Source organism: Schistocerca gregaria, chromosome 1 (genome assembly GCF_023897955.1).
Source record: "Schistocerca gregaria isolate iqSchGreg1 chromosome 1, iqSchGreg1.2, whole genome shotgun sequence".
Classification (NCBI taxonomy): Eukaryota; Metazoa; Arthropoda; class Insecta; order Orthoptera; family Acrididae; genus Schistocerca; species Schistocerca gregaria.
In genome coordinates this window covers 167732274-167750397 of record NC_064920.1, presented here as the reverse complement: position 1 = coordinate 167750397, position 18124 = coordinate 167732274, and the positions used below count along the sequence as shown (strand labels likewise).

General features: G+C 45.2%; 1 protein-coding gene across 3 annotated transcripts in view; it reads right to left on the bottom strand.

Annotated features, from left to right (window-relative positions):
- Positions 1-18124, bottom strand: part of LOC126336125 (protein-tyrosine sulfotransferase-like) — an 859377-nt gene that overhangs the window by 44746 nt on the left and 796507 nt on the right. For all 3 annotated transcript variants that reach the window (XM_049999633.1, XM_049999618.1, XM_049999625.1), the window contains one exon: positions 12969-13163. In XM_049999633.1, the coding sequence (XP_049855590.1) occupies positions 12969-13163 (195 nt within the window). The remainder of the gene's footprint in view (positions 1-12968; positions 13164-18124) is intronic.

The window sequence follows — 18124 nt, the reverse complement described above, 5'->3', positions numbered from 1 at the left end:
CCGTCCTCACAGCTTTACTTCCTCCAGATCTCATTCAAGTTCCTCGGAAGTTAACAGTGAATAGGAAGGTGCGGGGGGGGGGGGGCGGAGTTTATTACACATAACGTCTTCTCTTCCCACTCCGCTTTAGTTCAACAGCAGTTTTTAATTATCGATAATTTATGTAGTGGAATGGGGTGTACAGCCGGTGGTCTGTCTCTTCCAATGTTATATTAAAAACACCGAATTCGCTGAGACTCTACATAATTTCTGAAATTCCCTGAGATTTCACTGACTTTTCCAGGTAAACTAGAATTCCCGGCGAATTCCAGGTTTTCAAGTAGACTCGCCACCCTGCCGACGGATGTATAGAGGTGTTCGTCCTTCGGCTGCCAAGAAAAGAGTAGCGGAGCCGCGCGGCCCCTCCCGCCTGAGGTTCGAGTCCGCCATCGGGAATGTGTGTGTGTGTGTGTGTGTGTGTGTGTGTGTGTGTGTGTGTGTGTGTGTGTGTGTTGTCCTTAGCGCAAGTTAGTTTCAGTTGTGTGTAAGTCTAGGTTCCGATGACTTCAGCAGTTTGGTCCCTTATGAATTCAAACACACTTGAACATTTCAATAGCAGCACGTTTGTTCTCTTTGCACGCATTTGGTAATAATGTCGCCACAGATCAAGTTTCCGCATCTACCGAATGCACGTTGGGAAGACGTGAATGCCATACTAATCCCTTGCCTACATGTCGTGCCTATATACTCGCATCGGAGTCGCGCTGCGTTGTATACAGGGTGGTACATTGATCGTGACCGGGCCAAATATCTCCCGAAATAAGAGTCAAACGAAAAAACAACAAAGGACGCAACTAGTCTAGTTCGGAGTGGGAAATCAGATGACGTTATGGTTGGCCCGCTAGATGGCGCTGCCATAGGTCAAACGGATATCAACCGCGTTTTTTTTCTTTTTTTTTTAAATAGGAACTCCCATGTTTATTACATATTCGTGTAGTACGTAAAGAAATATGAATGTTTTAGTTGGACCACTTTTTTCGCTTTGTGATAGATGGCGCTGTAATAGTCACAAACGTATGGCTGCCAATTTTAGACGAACAGTTGGTAACAGGTAGGTTTTTTAAATTAAAATACAGAACGTAGGTACGTTTGAACATTTTATTTCGGTTGTTCCAATGTGATATATGTACCTTTGTGAACTTATCATTTATGAGAACGCATGCTGTTACAGCGTGATTACCTGTAAATACCACATTAATGCAATAAATGCTCAAAATGATGTCCGTCAAAACCTCAATGCATTTGGCAACACGTGTAAAGACATTCCTCTCAACAGCAAGTACTTCCGTAATGTTTGCATAGGCATTGACAATAAGCTGACTCAGGTTGTCAGGCGTTGTCGGTGCATCACGACAGCAAATACCCTTCAACTCTCCCCACAGAAAAGAAATCCGGGGACGTCAGATCTGGTGAACGTGTGGGCCACGGTATGGTGCTCCGACGACCAATCCACCTGTCATGAAATATGCTATTCAATACCGCTTCAACCGCACGCTAGCTAGGTGCCGGACATCCATCATGTTGGAAGTACATCGCCATTCTGTCATGCAGTGAAACATCTTGTAGTAACATCAGTAGAACATTACGTAGGAAATCAGCATCTCGTGGTCGTGCGGTATCGTTCTCGTTTCCCACGCCCGAGTTCCCAGGTTCGATTCCCGGCGTGGTTAGGGATTTTCTCTGCCTCGTGACGACTGGCTGATGTGTGATGTCCTTCTAAGTTAGTTAGGTTTAAGTAGTTCTAAGTTCTAGGGGACTTATGACCATAGATATTAAGTCCCATAGTGCTCAGAGCCATTTTAACGATTTTTTTTAAAATCAGCATACACTGCACCATTTAGACTGCCATCGATAAAATGGGGACCTATTATCCTTCGTCCCATAATGCCGCACCATATATTAACCCGCCAAGATCTCTGATGTTCCACTTGTCGTAGCCATCGTGGATTATCCGATGCCCAATAGTGCATATTATGCCGGTTTACGTTACCGCTGTTGGTGAATAAAGCTTCGTCTCGCTATATAGAACGCGTGCAAAAAATCTGTCATCGTCCCGACGTTTTTGAGATTCCCGAATCTCGCGCAATTTGTCTGCCACTGATGTGCGGATTAGCCGCGAAAGCAGCTAAAACACCCATTTGGGCATTATCATTTGTTGCAGGTTGTGGTTGAAGTGTCATATGTGGCTGAACACTTCCTGTTTCCTTAAATAATGTAACTATCCGGCAAACGGTCCGGACACTTGGATGACGTCGTCCAAGATATCAAACAGCATACATAGCACACGCCCGTTAGGCATTTTGATCAGAATAGCCATGCATCAACACGGTATCTACCTTTTCCACAACTGGTAAACGGTCCATTTTAACACGGGAAGTGTATCACGAAACAAATACCGTCCGCACTAGCGGAATGTTACGTGATACCACGTTTGTGACAATTACAGCGCCATCTATCACAAAGCGAAAAAAGTGGTCCAACTAAAACATTCATATTTCTTTACGTACTACACGAATATGTAATAAAAATAGGGGCTACCATTAAAAAAAACGCAAATGATAGCCATTTAACATATAGCAGCGGCATCTAGCGGGCTAACCATAGCGCCAATCTGGTCCCCCTTCAAATCAGACGAGTTTCGTTCTTTGTAGTTTTTTCGTTTGGTGCTTATTTCGTGAGATATTTGGCCCGGTCACTATCAACTGACCTACGTTTTATATATACCCTCTACCTACGCCCACAAACGGGATCTTATAATGATCTGCTGCGTAACGTAAGAGGAAACCACACTTCTCCCAAGTTTTTAAATAAGTACTTTCTCATGTCTTCAATTAACGGTGGTTTTTACTTCAGACTGTCTCCTATACAAAAACTTTGCAAGCACATCTCACACAAGTTACAAACTTTCTTTTGCCTTATGACGATACCCGCCTGTTTCCATCTTCGTATGACGGCGTTAGCTAAGCTACATCATATTACTTCTCCCTACGGCTGCCGCTGGTAACGTAACCCACCTTCCAATTAATTATCTTTGACGTGAAAACACCCATTCTTATGCGACAAAATAGCGTCAGTTTGGTATCGCTAATACCTACGAGGCTAATAATTCATAAAATAACAGTTGAGCCCATAACGCATACATCACGTCTGTACGCGTTTGTCGCGCAGTATTTGTTTTGGCTGTGACGTTATCGTACCAGTGTAGGCACGAATGACTGTTATGAATTAGCTTTACATGTAAAGTTGTAATTTGGTGTAGCGTGGAAAACGCTTTTAGCTCCGTTATTGATTCGGGTGTCATTGTGAAGAGCTTGCGGAGTACTGCTAGGATCCAAAGCGAGGCAATTTAAAATATTCGCCGGAATATCAGTGAAAATCGGTGTTATATTGAAAATTATAGAATAATGAAACGTGTCGTAACCATGTTAGAATTTACAGAAAACGTAAGTCAGAGAATAGGTCGCGTCAAAAAGCATCCAAAAAGTCTGAAAAGTTCTGTGGCGAGTGAATGTGAGGTGCTACGGCAGCGTCGAAAAGGAATTAAAAACGGCGGAAAGCGGTTAAAAAGCTGGCCCATCACGAATACAGCAGTAGTCCAAACTCGTGATCCATCTCTTCTGTAATATTTGTATTAAAAACATTCGTAGTTACATTGCATATTACCACGGAACATTTTTACTATTCTACCCCGACGTTTTCACGTAAAATCTATGGTGCAGACTCTAACTGAACACACAAAAGTTTACGCTGTAGTTATTTATGACCTGATGTTAACACGGTCGTAATTCAAAGTCACTGCTGCGATCAACTAACTGCGGCATTTATTCATGGCTAGCAGTAAAGCAGAGCACAACGTATGTACACGTTTCCAGTAATCACTCGTACATCTGTCACTAATCACCATTACTCCATTCCACACCAACACGGAATTAACTGCCTATTATCACATCTGCTAATAGACACCGATATACTGACTCGACAGGACCGGACTTGCGACACCTGCGCTAGCAGCTTTTAACAGTGTTGTTCAAAGATTATTTTTATTGGTAGCTTCACCCACCAGAAGCAGCGTATGTTTAGAATCGATTATCAGTGCTCATTAGACATGTAAATCATGTTAAAACTCCCGTAAAAGATCGACGTGTAAGGGCAATGACACTTAACAACTTCACATCCTTTTACTCCGTTCTCTTCTTTCCCTAGGTATGACGATGACTGTAATAAAATGATTCAAAATACTGCGGCTAAATTTAAAGGGATGATAGAGCAGTCCAAATTTAGCAACTTTTGTATACGAATTTATGGTCTTGAAAGTAACATTGAGGCAGTGAAAGCACTGGACGGTCAAGGTCAGTCAAACCACAGGCACCGTAAGTTTAACAAAGATAATGTATAATCAGCGGTGTTGCATATTACATAATGTGTTCAACATAGCGACCAAAACCTTCACCTCAGACTAAGTTCTTCGTACAAAATGGCCGGCCGCGATGGTCGTGCGGTTCTAGGCGCTCAAGTCCGGAGCCGCGCTGCTGTTACGGTCGAAGGTTCTAATCCTGCCTCGGGCATGGATGTGTGTGATGTCCTTAGGTTAGTTAGGTTTAAGTAGTTCTAAGTTCTAGGGGACTGATGACCATAGCAGTTGAGTCCCATACTGCTCAGAGCCATTTTTTCGTACAAAATGATGGCGCACTCTACAAAGTACATCAGGCATCGCGCGAACCTCATCAGACGCTGCAAGTATCCTGACGAGGATGTTACTTCGTGGGCAACTGGTGTCAGGTACGCGAAGCTTTTGATGAACCGCCACGAATAAAATCATGAAGCGTCGTATCAGAAGAGAGAGGTAGCCATGCAGTCGCATCTCCCCCTCTGATATCAGAGCGCACAAATGAAAGGCCGATTTACGTACATAGCTTGAATAGAAGACGCTAACGACATGACAACAGACGAAACGCAATTTCAGAATGAGATTTTCACTCTGCAGCGGAGTGTACGCTGATATGAAACTTTCTGGCAGATTAAACCTGTGTGCCGGACCGAGACTCGAACTCGGGACCTTTACCTTTCGCGGGCAAGTGCTCTACCGACTGAGCTACCCATGCACGACTCACGCCCCGTCCTCACAGCTTTACTTCTGCCAGTACCTAGTCTCCTACCTTCCAAACTTTCGCGGGAGAGCTTCTGTAGAGTTTGGATGGTAGGAGACGAGGTACTGGCGGAAGTAAATCTGTGAGGACGGGGCGTGAGTCGTGCTTGGGTAGCTCAGTCGGTAGAGCACTTGCCCGCGAAAGGCAAAGGTCCCGAGTTCGAGTCTCGGTCCGGCACACAGGTTTAATCCGCCAGGAAGTTTCGAAGCGCGTTTGCTGTACAAACAGTTGTACATACACAGGAACAGTTCGTTATCCTTGATTAGCTTACGACGTGAGTATATTGGTTGTTCTTGTTGTTCCCCCGATTCTAAAGCTTCCTCTGGCACAGGATTACTTCGAAGATCATAAGCTCATATTCCAAAATATGTTTTTTTCGCCTCCTCTACGGACTCCTTTAGTTCGTGTGCAAACTTTTGAATCACCATGTACAAATCAATACCCCAATTTCATATACTGACATGAATTGCTACCAAACCATGTTTCAGGATGCAAGAAATCTGGCCTGGAGTAAGAGAGAACAAGTAGACTCTAATTTAGCAAGGGTACATAAACAAATACACGAACAAATCATTAACTCGCAACAAAGACAGCATTAGAGCAGACTTCTCTTGCTAATGCTAACTCTTGCTAATGCTAACCAAAAAATAATATTTAAAAGACCCTCCTCATACAGAAAGATTTTTTTTTCTAAGTTCAGCAGACGTATTTAATGTTTCAGAAAAAAACTGAGGAAACAACAATAGAAAGCGAGAAATTCTGCAGGAGAATTGGCTGGCAGGTGTGGCCTAGCGGTTCTAGGTGCTTCAGTCAGGACTCACGCGACCGCTACGGTCGCAGGTTCGAATCCTGCCTCGGGCATGGATGTGTGTGATGTCCTTAGGTTAGTTAGGTTTAAGGAGTTCTAAGTTCTAGGGGACTGATGACCTCAGATGTTAAGTGCCATAGTGCTCAGAGTCACTTGAACCCATTTTTTGCAGGAGTATTTCTTTCGTCGAGTCCAAATCGTAGGGAACAAATCGCAAGATCTGTTAAAAAATGAGATAAGGAGTTGTCATGTCTCCTAACACATAATACAGGGTGATTCTAAAGTCACTATACATTTCAGTGATATAGTAACGGAATATTTGTTTCTTTCAGGTACTACGACAGAATGCTAACCAAGGAAGAACGTTTCTGCTCTCGTCTTCGTGGAATGACGTATGAATAGTTGCGGACAGATTTTACCCGTCGATTCCGGAAAACAGTCCCCACCAGGCTTGCTATCAAGACCCCAGTCTTGAAATTCCAGCGTACTGGTAGCACTGCAGTTGAAGAACGTGCAGCGAGGCCAACCATAACGCCAGACACCGTGCAAAGTTTGCAGGATGCGATCACACGGAGCCCTTCCGCATCTACCAGGAGACTTAGATGGTATTCCTCAAACCATTGTATGGAGAGTTCTTCGTTACAAGCTGCACAACGTGCGTACCATAGGAGACGAGGTACTGCAGGAGTGAAGCTGTGAGGACGGGGCGTGAGTCGTGCTTGGGTAGCTCAGTTGGTAGAGCACTTGCCCGCGAAATGCAAAGGTCCCGAGTTCGAGTCTCGGTCCGGCACACAGTTTTAATCTGCCAAGAAGTTTCATATCCAGGTCGTATATAGCTTGAAGCGGAGGACTACGCATCAGACAAGCTATGTGTCATGACCTGCTACAAGCTGCGGAAAATGATAAATTTGATGTCAAATGTCTTGTTCAGTGATGACGCTACATTTCGTACCTGTGGACATGTGAACAGACACAACTACAGGATCTGGGCAGACGAACAACGAAGTGCGCTGCAGGAGTGGCAACGGGACAGAGCAAAAGTGAGTGTGTGGTTAGGGATAACGAGGTCAACAGCATACGGGCCCTTCTTCTTCGCAGAACAAACCGTTACTGGAACCACATACCTAGATATGTTGGAACAGTTTTTGGAGCCCCAGTTTATAACTGATGTGATTATAGGTACTGTTGTTTTTCAACAGAATGGTGCACCACCTCACTTTGCCCTCGTTGTTCGGGATTATCTGAATCAATCATTTCCCGACAGATGGTCGTGCCTCTCCAGGGATGTGGACGCCCTGCTCCCCTGACTTGACACCCTTAGACGCTTTTGCATGGGGTTTATCAAGTATAAGGTATACCAGGTGAAGATCCGCAGCACTGAACACTTAACACAGCGGATTCGAGCCGCAGGTACTGAGATTACACCAGATATGCTTGGGCGGGTTTTTCGGTCTCCAGTGGAGCGCTGGGGGGGGGGGGGGGGGGGGGGGGGGAGGAGGGGGGGGGGGGAGGGTGTGCCTAGACATGCAAGGTAGTCGCATTGAAATTCTCTGAAACTATGTCCTATTGAAACACAAGTTGCAGTGCCATTACATATTGGTTAATAAAATTACGGCGTGCAATTAAGGCTGTCTGGAAAAATTGCGACAAGGTATGCTGCTGCTTCATAATAACGCACGTCCCCATATCGCAAATATCGTAACGCAGACTTTACGTCAAGACGAGTGTGAGAGACTGGAGCACCCGCCATATAGCCCTGATCTCTCTCTGTGTATCACACCTGTGGTGAGTCAAAAAAGGCCTTGAAAGGCCGACGGTTCGTGTCGGACGAGAATGTGCAGCAGGCAGTTACAGTCTTCTTCACGCAGCAGGACACGGTGTTTTCACCAAACGGATGTCTTCAACCTGTTGCGTCTGTGGGATGACTGCCTCAATGTCCACGGCTATCTTGCCTGATTGGCATACCGATTCTGGACTGTCGGCCTCCGAACGGAAACTATTTTATCTCCCCTTATATTACGGAAAGGTTAACGATAGCAAAGTCAGTCCACAACCTGCAAAACCGGACAAACCTCTAGACGGGCACACAGAGACGCACAGTTAGAGAAGCGACTGTTGGGGTAGCGAAGCAGTCAGCGGTAGCCTGGCTTCATTTGCATTTACGAGACCGCGCGGCTTCTTCCTGAAGAACTATGAGCGGCATTCCCGCACGTAGGCCGCGGTTGCCGAAGAAGCGCATACATTCCTCTGCCGTAAAAGCCGACGGCTCGGTTCGATCCCCGCGATTGGCTTTTCAATACTTGTGCATTCGCCGAACAGCAAGTTTGTCCAGACTGCGTTCTTGCACAACGATGTCAGAAGACTTGCGTTCCCTCCAGCACCACCGACGCAAGAAGTTCGGTTGCAAATGACTTAACAATTTTCGCTGCTTAAGGAAGAAAAATAAAAACTTTTCCGTCACTTCATGGACCGATCTTGATTACTACTGCAACGCCAAGCGACTACGAAAAACTCCTTTCCTCAGAATGAAAAGTAATTTTTTCCTAATATATAAAAACGGAACACTGTCTGATAATTCTTTTATTCTCATGTTTTCCGTGACACAGATACTGTAACTGAGAAGGGTCTTTTAGGAGCAAGAGCAAACAAACAGAAAATTCATAGACAAACCGAGGTGTGGACAGCCTATGAGGATAATTTGATACCTCTCTAAAAAAAAAAAAGCGAGATAAAATGCTTATTTCGGAAACAACTCGTCTTGCTTCTCGGCATGATCTCCTCTGAGAGATATATACTTGGTACAGCGATCCTCCAGCTTTTTAATCCCATCGGAAAAATAGGTTCTCTCCAAATTTTGCAAAATCCTAGTTGATTGCAACTATCACTTTCGCACTACGAAAACTTCTTCGCAGAGAGCCAAAGTTTCAAGTTAATTTACAGGGAGAAGTCACTTGGGGGTTAAGTCTGATGAATAGAGTGGATGAGAAGCCAATTCAAAGTCTACTTCATGTACTTTAGCGAATGTTATCGCTGATGTGTGGGATGGTGCATTAGCTTGGCGAAAAAGCACTTTTTTGGGTTCTAACCCAGGTCTTTTTTTTTTTCCTCCCTAGCCAATGCAAGTTCAAACGACCCAACAATGAGGCACAGTAGGGTCCAGTTATGGTTCTGCCTTTTTCCATGTAATCTATGAGGATTGTTCCTTGGGAAACCCAAAAAGCAGTAGCCACAATCTAACCAGCTGACAAAATGGTCTTTGCCTTCTCCAGTACACTTTAACCAGCCTTTGTCGATTGTTTTAACTGCTGTTTTGACTCCTGGTGTGCTATGATGGATCCAGGTTTCATCAACAGTTATAAATCGGCGCTATACTTTTTTCCGACTGTGATTAAACATCGTCAGACATTGTGTTGAAATCCGGTGATTGTCTGATCATGTTTACATATTTTAATCCAAAAGTAAAGGGTCCTCAAAACTTTGAAAATTTCTGGTTAAGTCTTGTGGGACCAAACTGCTGAGCTCATCGGTCCCTAAGCTTACCCACTACTTAATCTAACTTAAGCTAACTTACGCTAACACACACACACACACACACACACACACACACACACACGCGCGCGCGCGCACGCATGAGGGAGGACTCTAACCTCTCATGGGGTGAGCCACGCGGACCGTGAGAAGGCTCCCGAGACCGCGCGGCTACCCCCGGGCGGCCAAGGGTCTTCAACGGTGGTGCAGAGTACGCGTGAACTTCATCCACTTCTGTTTTGATTTGTCCGGCAGTCGCATCCTTCAAATGAAAATGCTTACTAGCAGCACAAAACTCAATTTTTCTGCAGTTTCAACCACAGTCGACACACTGACCAAATGGTCAAATGTGTGTGAAATCTTATAGGACTTAACTGCTAAGGTCATCAGTCCCTAAGCTTACACACTACTTAACCTAAGTTATCCTAAGGACAAACACACCCACCCACGCCCGAGGGAGGACTCGAACCTCCGCCGGGACCAGCCGCACAATCCATGAGACCCACTGACCAATTCAGAAGACTATCAACAGTGAACGTTCGTTGCGCGGTACTGAAGTTCTTTATATGAGCCTTGCAATAACCGAGCTTACCAACCATGAAGGTGTTTGAAAAATGTTCAATTCTTTCACGAAAATTTACCATACTTATCAACCCATCCTCGTTCTATTACCTTACACCTCGTTAACGCAGGTAAATTCTAAACTGGGACAATTGTTGTTGAATCATTTATTTGTTTAGGTATTTTATGGGGGTTTGGTGTACGTATCTAGCAGACAGCAACTCTTTACTCAAACGTTATGTCTGTCAGTTAAATAAATGGTGTAAGAATATCAATGACAAATCGAGGAGGCTGTCAACAAAATAATTCTTTCAGATTATCGAGTGACACAGGTAAAAACTAATACAAATAGTATAAGTTGTTTCAAAGTGATACTGTAAAATATTTCTGATTACACTATGGCTTTAGTAAGAAAGATTAACCGATACGCAGATATGGCACCATAGGATATCGGTCTGTGGTACCGAATCTATACGTGTGAATACACTTATTTGGAATGCGCACGCTACAATATCTTGAAAAGTAATTGCTGATCCTGTAAATAGTTGTAATTTCCTATGGTTTTTTTTAAATACCATCGGTCTGTTGCACAAAGTCACTTGCTGATTTCGATACCCCTCATATGAAAAGAGCATGTGATTTAAATTACCTTCAGGTATTTAGCCGCACGACAGAGTTTGGGAGTCTCGGAGGACTACCCGTTGGAGGAGAACTGGGAAGCCCATCCTTACAATGGATATTGTCATCTGCCACATGTAAAATCCGTAAACATGATGTGAAGGTTCAAAATGGCTCTGAGAACTATCGGGCTTAACAGTTGAGGTCATCAGTCCTCCAGAACTTAAGAACTACTTAAACCTAACTAACCTAAGGACATCACACACATCCATGCCCGAGGCAGGATTCGAACCAGCGACCGTAGCGGTCTCGCGGTTCCAGACTGACGCGCCTAGAACCGCACGGCCACTCCGGCCGGCTGATGTGAAGGGGGCAGCACATTATACAGTACTGACGAATTATGAGCCGTCTTATTTCTTCTCACTGTTCCCTCCACATATTACACGTCCTTGCTTATAATTCAGGGATATGGTCGGATACACTGTGATGGAGCCGTTCGCTTTTCCCGCAGAGGAGCTAATGAGCTTCTTCGGCAGCCGCGGCCTACGTGCGGAAATTACGATTGTAGTTCTTCAGGAGGGTGCTGCGCGGTCTCTTAAATGCAACTGCCTGTTGAGTATGGGGTAATTTGTGCCATACCTTATTTTGTTCGTGGACCGCGAACAGAAATGTTTTGACTGTTCTGTTGAACCATGCAGCAATTGGTGCAGTTCAGGAATATTGTTGTTTTACAAACTCTGAAGACAACGCCAATTTATTCTGTGATGAAATCAAGACCTTAAGCTGCCGACCGGCGTTGATCAACGGGGACAGTTGAAAATGTGTGCCCCGACCGGGACTGGAACCCGGGATCTCCTGCTTACATGGCAAAAGCTCTATCCATCCGAGCCACCGAGGGCACAGAGGACTGTGCGACTGCAGAAATTTATCCCTTGCACTCTCCCCGTGAGGTCCACATTCCCAACTTAATGTCCACACACTACATTCGTAGAGTCCCAGCCCATTACACTCATAACTCGCGGCAGACAATCTTACCCAGTCCCGTAAGAGTTCGGGCAATGCGTGTGAATCCGCACAAAAGAAGTAGGTCAATGGCCGGCTAGCCTTTACATGAAGATGAATGTGGGTCTCACGGGGAGCGTGCAAGGGATAAATCCCTGTAGTCGCACTATCCTATGTGCCCTCATTGGCTCGGATGGATAGAGCATCTGCCATGAAAGAAGAAGATCCCGGGTTCGAGTCCCGGTCGGGGAACACATATTCAACTGTCCCCGTTGATCTATATCAACGACTGTCGCCAGCTTAGAGTCTTGATTTAATTATCATTTCATTCTAGAGAGCTGCATGGTCACCGATGGTTTTTGTTCTTTCAGAAATGTCCGAAAGAGCAGATACCATCTTCATGAATTTATTCTGCAGATTTACTGACGTTGGACAGGAGCGCTCCAGAAAGCAACCCAAAGCTCGGTCACAATGGGAAATAGCTGGATCCCAAATGTCAGCATACTAGACAGCGCCAAGGTAGAGATGGTGTGCCTATGTGTCAGGGGCACGCAGGGCAGATTCGTGCCTGCTCGGGAAGCAGCGCGTTAGATCGCGCGGCTAGCCGAGCAGGCGTAATAGTACACATAGTAATGAGGCTTTAAGTTTCTGGATAATACGACTAACAATGATAAGGGTATGACGCTTCACCAGAATAAAAAGTTTCATGAATTACATGTAGTCACACCATAGTTTAAAACGTCTGAGCAAAAGTGCTCTCGTCAAACAGAAACGTCATAGGAATAAAAACTAAAATGTAAATCATGTCCGAAAGAACACATACCATCTTCAAATAGAGAATTTGTGAGACATTTTAGGGCGATAGTCCTCGAATCATAATGTTTTCGCATCACGCAGATTGTAATACGGTAACTAGCAAAGACTGGACTTCACAAACAAACAATCCGAACAGAATTTCCGCATTGTGAACAACGACTACGTTTCAACTCTTCAGAGACAGGGAAGCGTTCTAGCGGTGATACATGCGTGAAAATTGTTCACTGCAGTGCATGCGTACTGCACAACATTTGTACGTCAGAGATCGCTGCTCGAACAAGCCCGCTCTGCTCTTATGTACGTGCAGCTACTCCTTTACGGGACTGAAACGAAACTACGCAGTGCCACTGCAGTTCTGAAGGGAGACAGGAATAAGCAACGGATACAGCAACAGAGCTGATGAGTGCAGGAAACGTTGCCGTGCACAGCTCTCCGCGTGCGTGTCGTACCTTCCTGGAGATGATGGAGTGCACGGTGGCGCGGCCGTCGCGCAGCATGAAGATGAACTTGGCGTTGGGGAAGAGCTCCGACAGGTAGGCAGCCGACTTCAGCGTGAGCGGGTCCTTGTTGCAGAGCCGAGGCGCCGGGTCGCCGTGCCGGGCGATGATCTCCAGGCAGAAGGCCGCGATCGCAGAGTCCAGCACCTGCCGACACGCAGCAGCGTCAGTGTCAGTGTAAGCAGCTACAAGGTGTCCAGAAAACGACTCCCTGATTAAATATCTCGAAAACAAAGATCGATAGAGGAATGCAGTAAACGGTATGTTTATTGTGAAAGCTGTAAGAAGTTTATACAGCACTTTGAAATAATGGTTACAAAAGCTGCTAACGGATGGGGTTGTAATCGCCTATACGTAATGCCTAGTATAAATAGTGATCCGAAGCCCAGAGCGATCAGTTCCACTATTGAAACGTGTAAGGAGGTTAGCGTACCGAAGGAACAGATCAAAACCATGTACTCCACTGAACAACGCATTTTTCTGGTGCTAGAGTACCACAGGTTCGCAACAAGGTGAAGTTTTCAAGCACGAATTAATGTTCCAAAAGGACCCGATGCGAAAACCATTCGTACGCTCTTCGCAAAATTTCAACGAACAGGCAGCTTAACTGATGATCTAGTGGGGCATGTTGGCCGCAAGCAAACCGCAGTTACGCCTGAAAATATCACCACAGTCTCTGTAGTTATTCAGTGAAATCCAATGTCATTCGTCCGTAGAATTGCTTCTGAGACTGGTTTGAAGCGTTCCAGCACACAAAAAATACTGAGAAAGAGCCTACACGTCTTTCCATTCAAAATTCAAACGCACCAGGTCATACCCGTACGAGCTGTGCAAGAAAGGGTTGCCTTTGCTAATCAGATGCTCACAATGATTGATAGTGAAGGATTTGATGTTGGCTGCATCTGGTTTATAGATAAGGCACACTTCCACCTGAATAGATTCGTGAATAAGCAGAATTGGCGATTTTGGGGTTCCGAAAAGCCATATTGGTGTGAAGCGAAACCCCTGTATTCTCCTAAAGTTACTGTGTGGGCTGCAGTGTGCAGCAGAAGCATTATGGCCCTTTTTTCATTCGAGAAACGGTCACTGATGCACGTTACGTTGCAATTTTGGAATAATTTGTCGCCACACAGCGAGCGTTAGAGGATCGACCACGTACTGAATGGTTTATGCAAGATGGAGCCCGACCACATCGGACCGAACAAGTCTTTCGCTTTCTTGAGGAATACTTCGGGAATCGAGTCATTGCTTTGGAATTCCCAAATTTACTGGTGCAGGCATGGATTGGCCTCCATATTCGCCGGATTTAACTCGCTGTGACTTTTTTTTGTGGGGCACAGTGAAAGACATGGTCTACCCGAAGCATCCCGCCGCGCTGTACGAACTTGAATCGGCATTCTCTGTGGCATGTGAATCCATTTCGGTTGAGACACTACGAAATGTGATGGCGAATTTCATTCTTCGTTTGCGCCAATGGTGAACATTTTGAAAACATTGTGATGTGATTGCTTGCATACGGTTATGTATGCTGATATGAGCTGTACAGCGTACAGCGCCATCTGTTAGCAGCTTTTGAAACTGTTATTTCAAACTGCTGTATAAACGTCTTACAGCTTTCACAATAAACATACCGTTTACTGCATTCCTCTATCGATCTTTGTTTTCGAGATATTTAATTTTGAAATCAGGGAGCCCTTTTCTGGACACCCTGTACGACTGCCACTCATTCAACTGGTAACAGTCGCAGGGCCTACCTAGCGGCTTCTCAGGGCAGCAAAAATGTAATTTTCAGTCACACTTTGAACTGTCATAGACAATTTATTTCCCGTTCTACAACGTTAAATATCTGTGAGAAAGCAATGTTATGTTTCTTCAACAGGTAGCAGCAGTGGCAAGGAAGTAACTGCAACATGGCGGACGTGCGTTTGAGCTTTGAAGCGCGGAAGGGGATCATTAAGTGGTACTGGAAGTTTGAGAATGTAGCTGCAGTTCGAAGACTGTGGAGAACTGAGTATAGTACAGAACCACCCTCAAGGTTAACAATTACACGTCTACGAGACAAATACGAAATTCATGGAACAGTGTGTGATGTGCATAAAGGTCGATCAGGCGACCTCGTACAGCTACAAGTGATGATTCCACAACTGCGGTCTTGGAACTGTTTCAGAGTTCGCCTCAAAAATCTTCAAGGCAAGCGGCGCGTGAGAGTAATGTAAGTGCTAGTAGTGTGCTACGCATTCTGAAGAAAGGCAAGTTTCGTGTGTACATTCCAAGGCTGGTGCAAGAGCTAAGTGACGATGATCCAGATTAGAATTTTGTGAATGGGTTCAGGAGATGGTGAGACGTGAACCGGGATTTCTGGGTAGCATAACGTGGTCGGATGAAGCCCAATTCAATCTCACTGGAACTGTCAGTAGGCACAATTGTGTGTACTGGGATGAAGATAATCCTCGCATTACAGCTGAAAAGGCTGTGAATTTGCCTGGTGTAAATGTGTGGTGTGGTATGTCTGCAAAGGGACTCATTGGGCCTTTCCGCTTTGAAGGTACTGTTACTAGAGAAACGTACCTAACAATGCTTGCTGACTCCATATTCCCTGCCATTCGTGCATTATACGGTAATGATGAGTTTTATTTCCAACAAGATAGAGCCCCGCCGCACTTTCATAGGGACGTACGAGCATACCTGGATCACAATGTGCCAGGCTGCAGGACAGGACGCAGGGGAACAATCGAGTTTCCTGCAAGCTCTCCAGACCTCACGCCGCTGGATGAGGTGTACAAACGTAAATCACGTAACCTGGACACGTTTTAGAATGAGATTCAGGCGGTGTGCGCATAAATCTCACTGGACACTTTGGTACGATGTACGGAATCAGTGGTGACCCGTACTCAGAAATGTATTGATGCTGAAGGCCACCAGTTTGAACATCAATCACATTTGCAAAGTACATTTATTTTTCCAATTGGACTTTAAGCTTTCCATTTCCAGAAATTTAACGTTGTAGAACAGGAAATAAATTTTCTATGACGCTTCAAAGTGTGTATACATTTTTTTGACGCACCCTGTAGTTATTGACTGAGTTTAAAATTTTATAATCTTTAAGATTAGGTATGCATGTCATCCGTAGCTGAGAGGCATAATTAGCTAATTAAAGAGATCCGCTTCAAGTGTGGTAATTGCTTATTCAAAAAAAAAAGGAAGAAGGAAGGAAGATAAGAGTTTCACACCCACCCCATCAGAATCGAGGTCCTTAGAGGCGGAGTCCAGGCTCGGATTGTGTCAAGATCGGGGATGGAAATCGGCCGAGCCCTTTCGAAGGAGCAATCCAGGCATTTGCCTGGAGCGATGTAAGGAAATCACGGAAAACGTAAATCTGGATGTCAGGAAGCGCGTTGTTGTGTTTGCTAACGCATAACATACGGTTGGGCCAGTCACAGCAAGGGCTCCAAATCGCTGCATCTTGCCGGAAACTATCTACCGTCGGTCAGCTGCTCAGTATGGGCGACAACTAGGTGGTCGCGGTTGACCGATTGCGACCGCTTCCGCCAAGATGCAGTGATTTGGAGTACTTGCTATGACTGGCCAGACCGCATGTTACGTGTTACCAAAAACAATAATTTTACGCACCTGAAAGTGGAATTTTAAAACACCGAAACCGGTAATGTTTTGAATAAATAATTACTACAAGTGAAGCGCATCTCTTTAACTTAATCACTTAAAATGTTGCCTTAGTCTGGACATTTAACAGGTAAAATCTTACGCCAAAGGTTTAATATAACAACACTAGTATATGGTGGTTATAACTAAACTTTCGCTACTTCAGAGTGGCCCCATGAAAAACGAGAGATCGTAGCACAATCAAACTTCGTGCAAACGTTTGTAAGGACATGCCGAAGAGAAATAACGAATAAATCGATTTCAATTTTCGCATGAGAAGGTACCATTTTTTATTGCGTAACGTGTTTACGTTCCATGTCACAAACGTGTTCACCTCTCACCGACATCTGCATACTCAACAGCCAGGAAATTGGAAATTTGTGGGAAGATCTTATGGGACCCTAAGCTTACATACTACTTAATCTAACTTACGCTAAGGACAGCACACGCGCCCATGCCCGAGGGAGAACTCGGACCTCGGACGGAGGAGGGCGGAGGGGAGGGGGGAGGGCCGCGAGAACCGTGACAGGACGCCCGAGAGCTCGCGGCTCAACAGTCTGGAAGTTTGTATGAATGCCACTTCACAATTGTTCGCAACATTTTTCAAATTTGGACCACGGAACATTCAGCTGTCGTGACAATTCGTGCACTGCTTGAAGATCGCAGATTGTGTCTTGCATTCTCAGATATGGCAACTATAGCTTCCACAACAACTGGTGGTGTAACTTCAACAATCTGCAGTTTAGCTGGCCATTGGCCTCGCCCCGGAGCAATATTCAAATCGCCAATTAATTCGAACTTCGGGTTCGTGTTCTTCCACTCCGATGCCAAAAGAGGTTCTCTCCGTATTTCTTTAATACGTCGATGCTCGCGAAGGACACCACGGCTTTACGAGTGGAACCCCGCTCACTTCCTCCGTATCCACGTTGAGTGTCAGCAACTCTAATGCGTACTGATGGTTGCGTTTCAACCCAACATCGCAGTATCAGTACCGCCACTTGACAGCAACCTTGCAGAGCGCACTCTGAACATCACCCCTGTAAAGTTGGGTACCCATACGGTAAATAGTTTTCCGCCTACAATGGCTCAAATAGCGGAAGTTTAATTATGAAACAAATTGATCGTATGGCACTGATGGCCAGCATTCCCCACAAAGGGAAGTTCGGATGCCGAGTTGCAAGTATTTTTCTGATGACGCTACATCATCAATGATGACCAAATGATGATGAGGACAACAAAAACCCAGTCCCGGAGCGGTGAAAATCTCCGAGCCGCCCAGGAATCGAACCCAGTCCCACTGCATATCTCTTAGACGCGCTGATCACTCAGCTAAGGAGGAGGACAGTTTAATTATAACGACTCTTTATGAAAGTAATAATAAAAGCCGTGTGACTAGAGCCTACCGTCGGGTAGGCCGTTCGCCGGGTGCAAGTCTTTCGATTTGACGC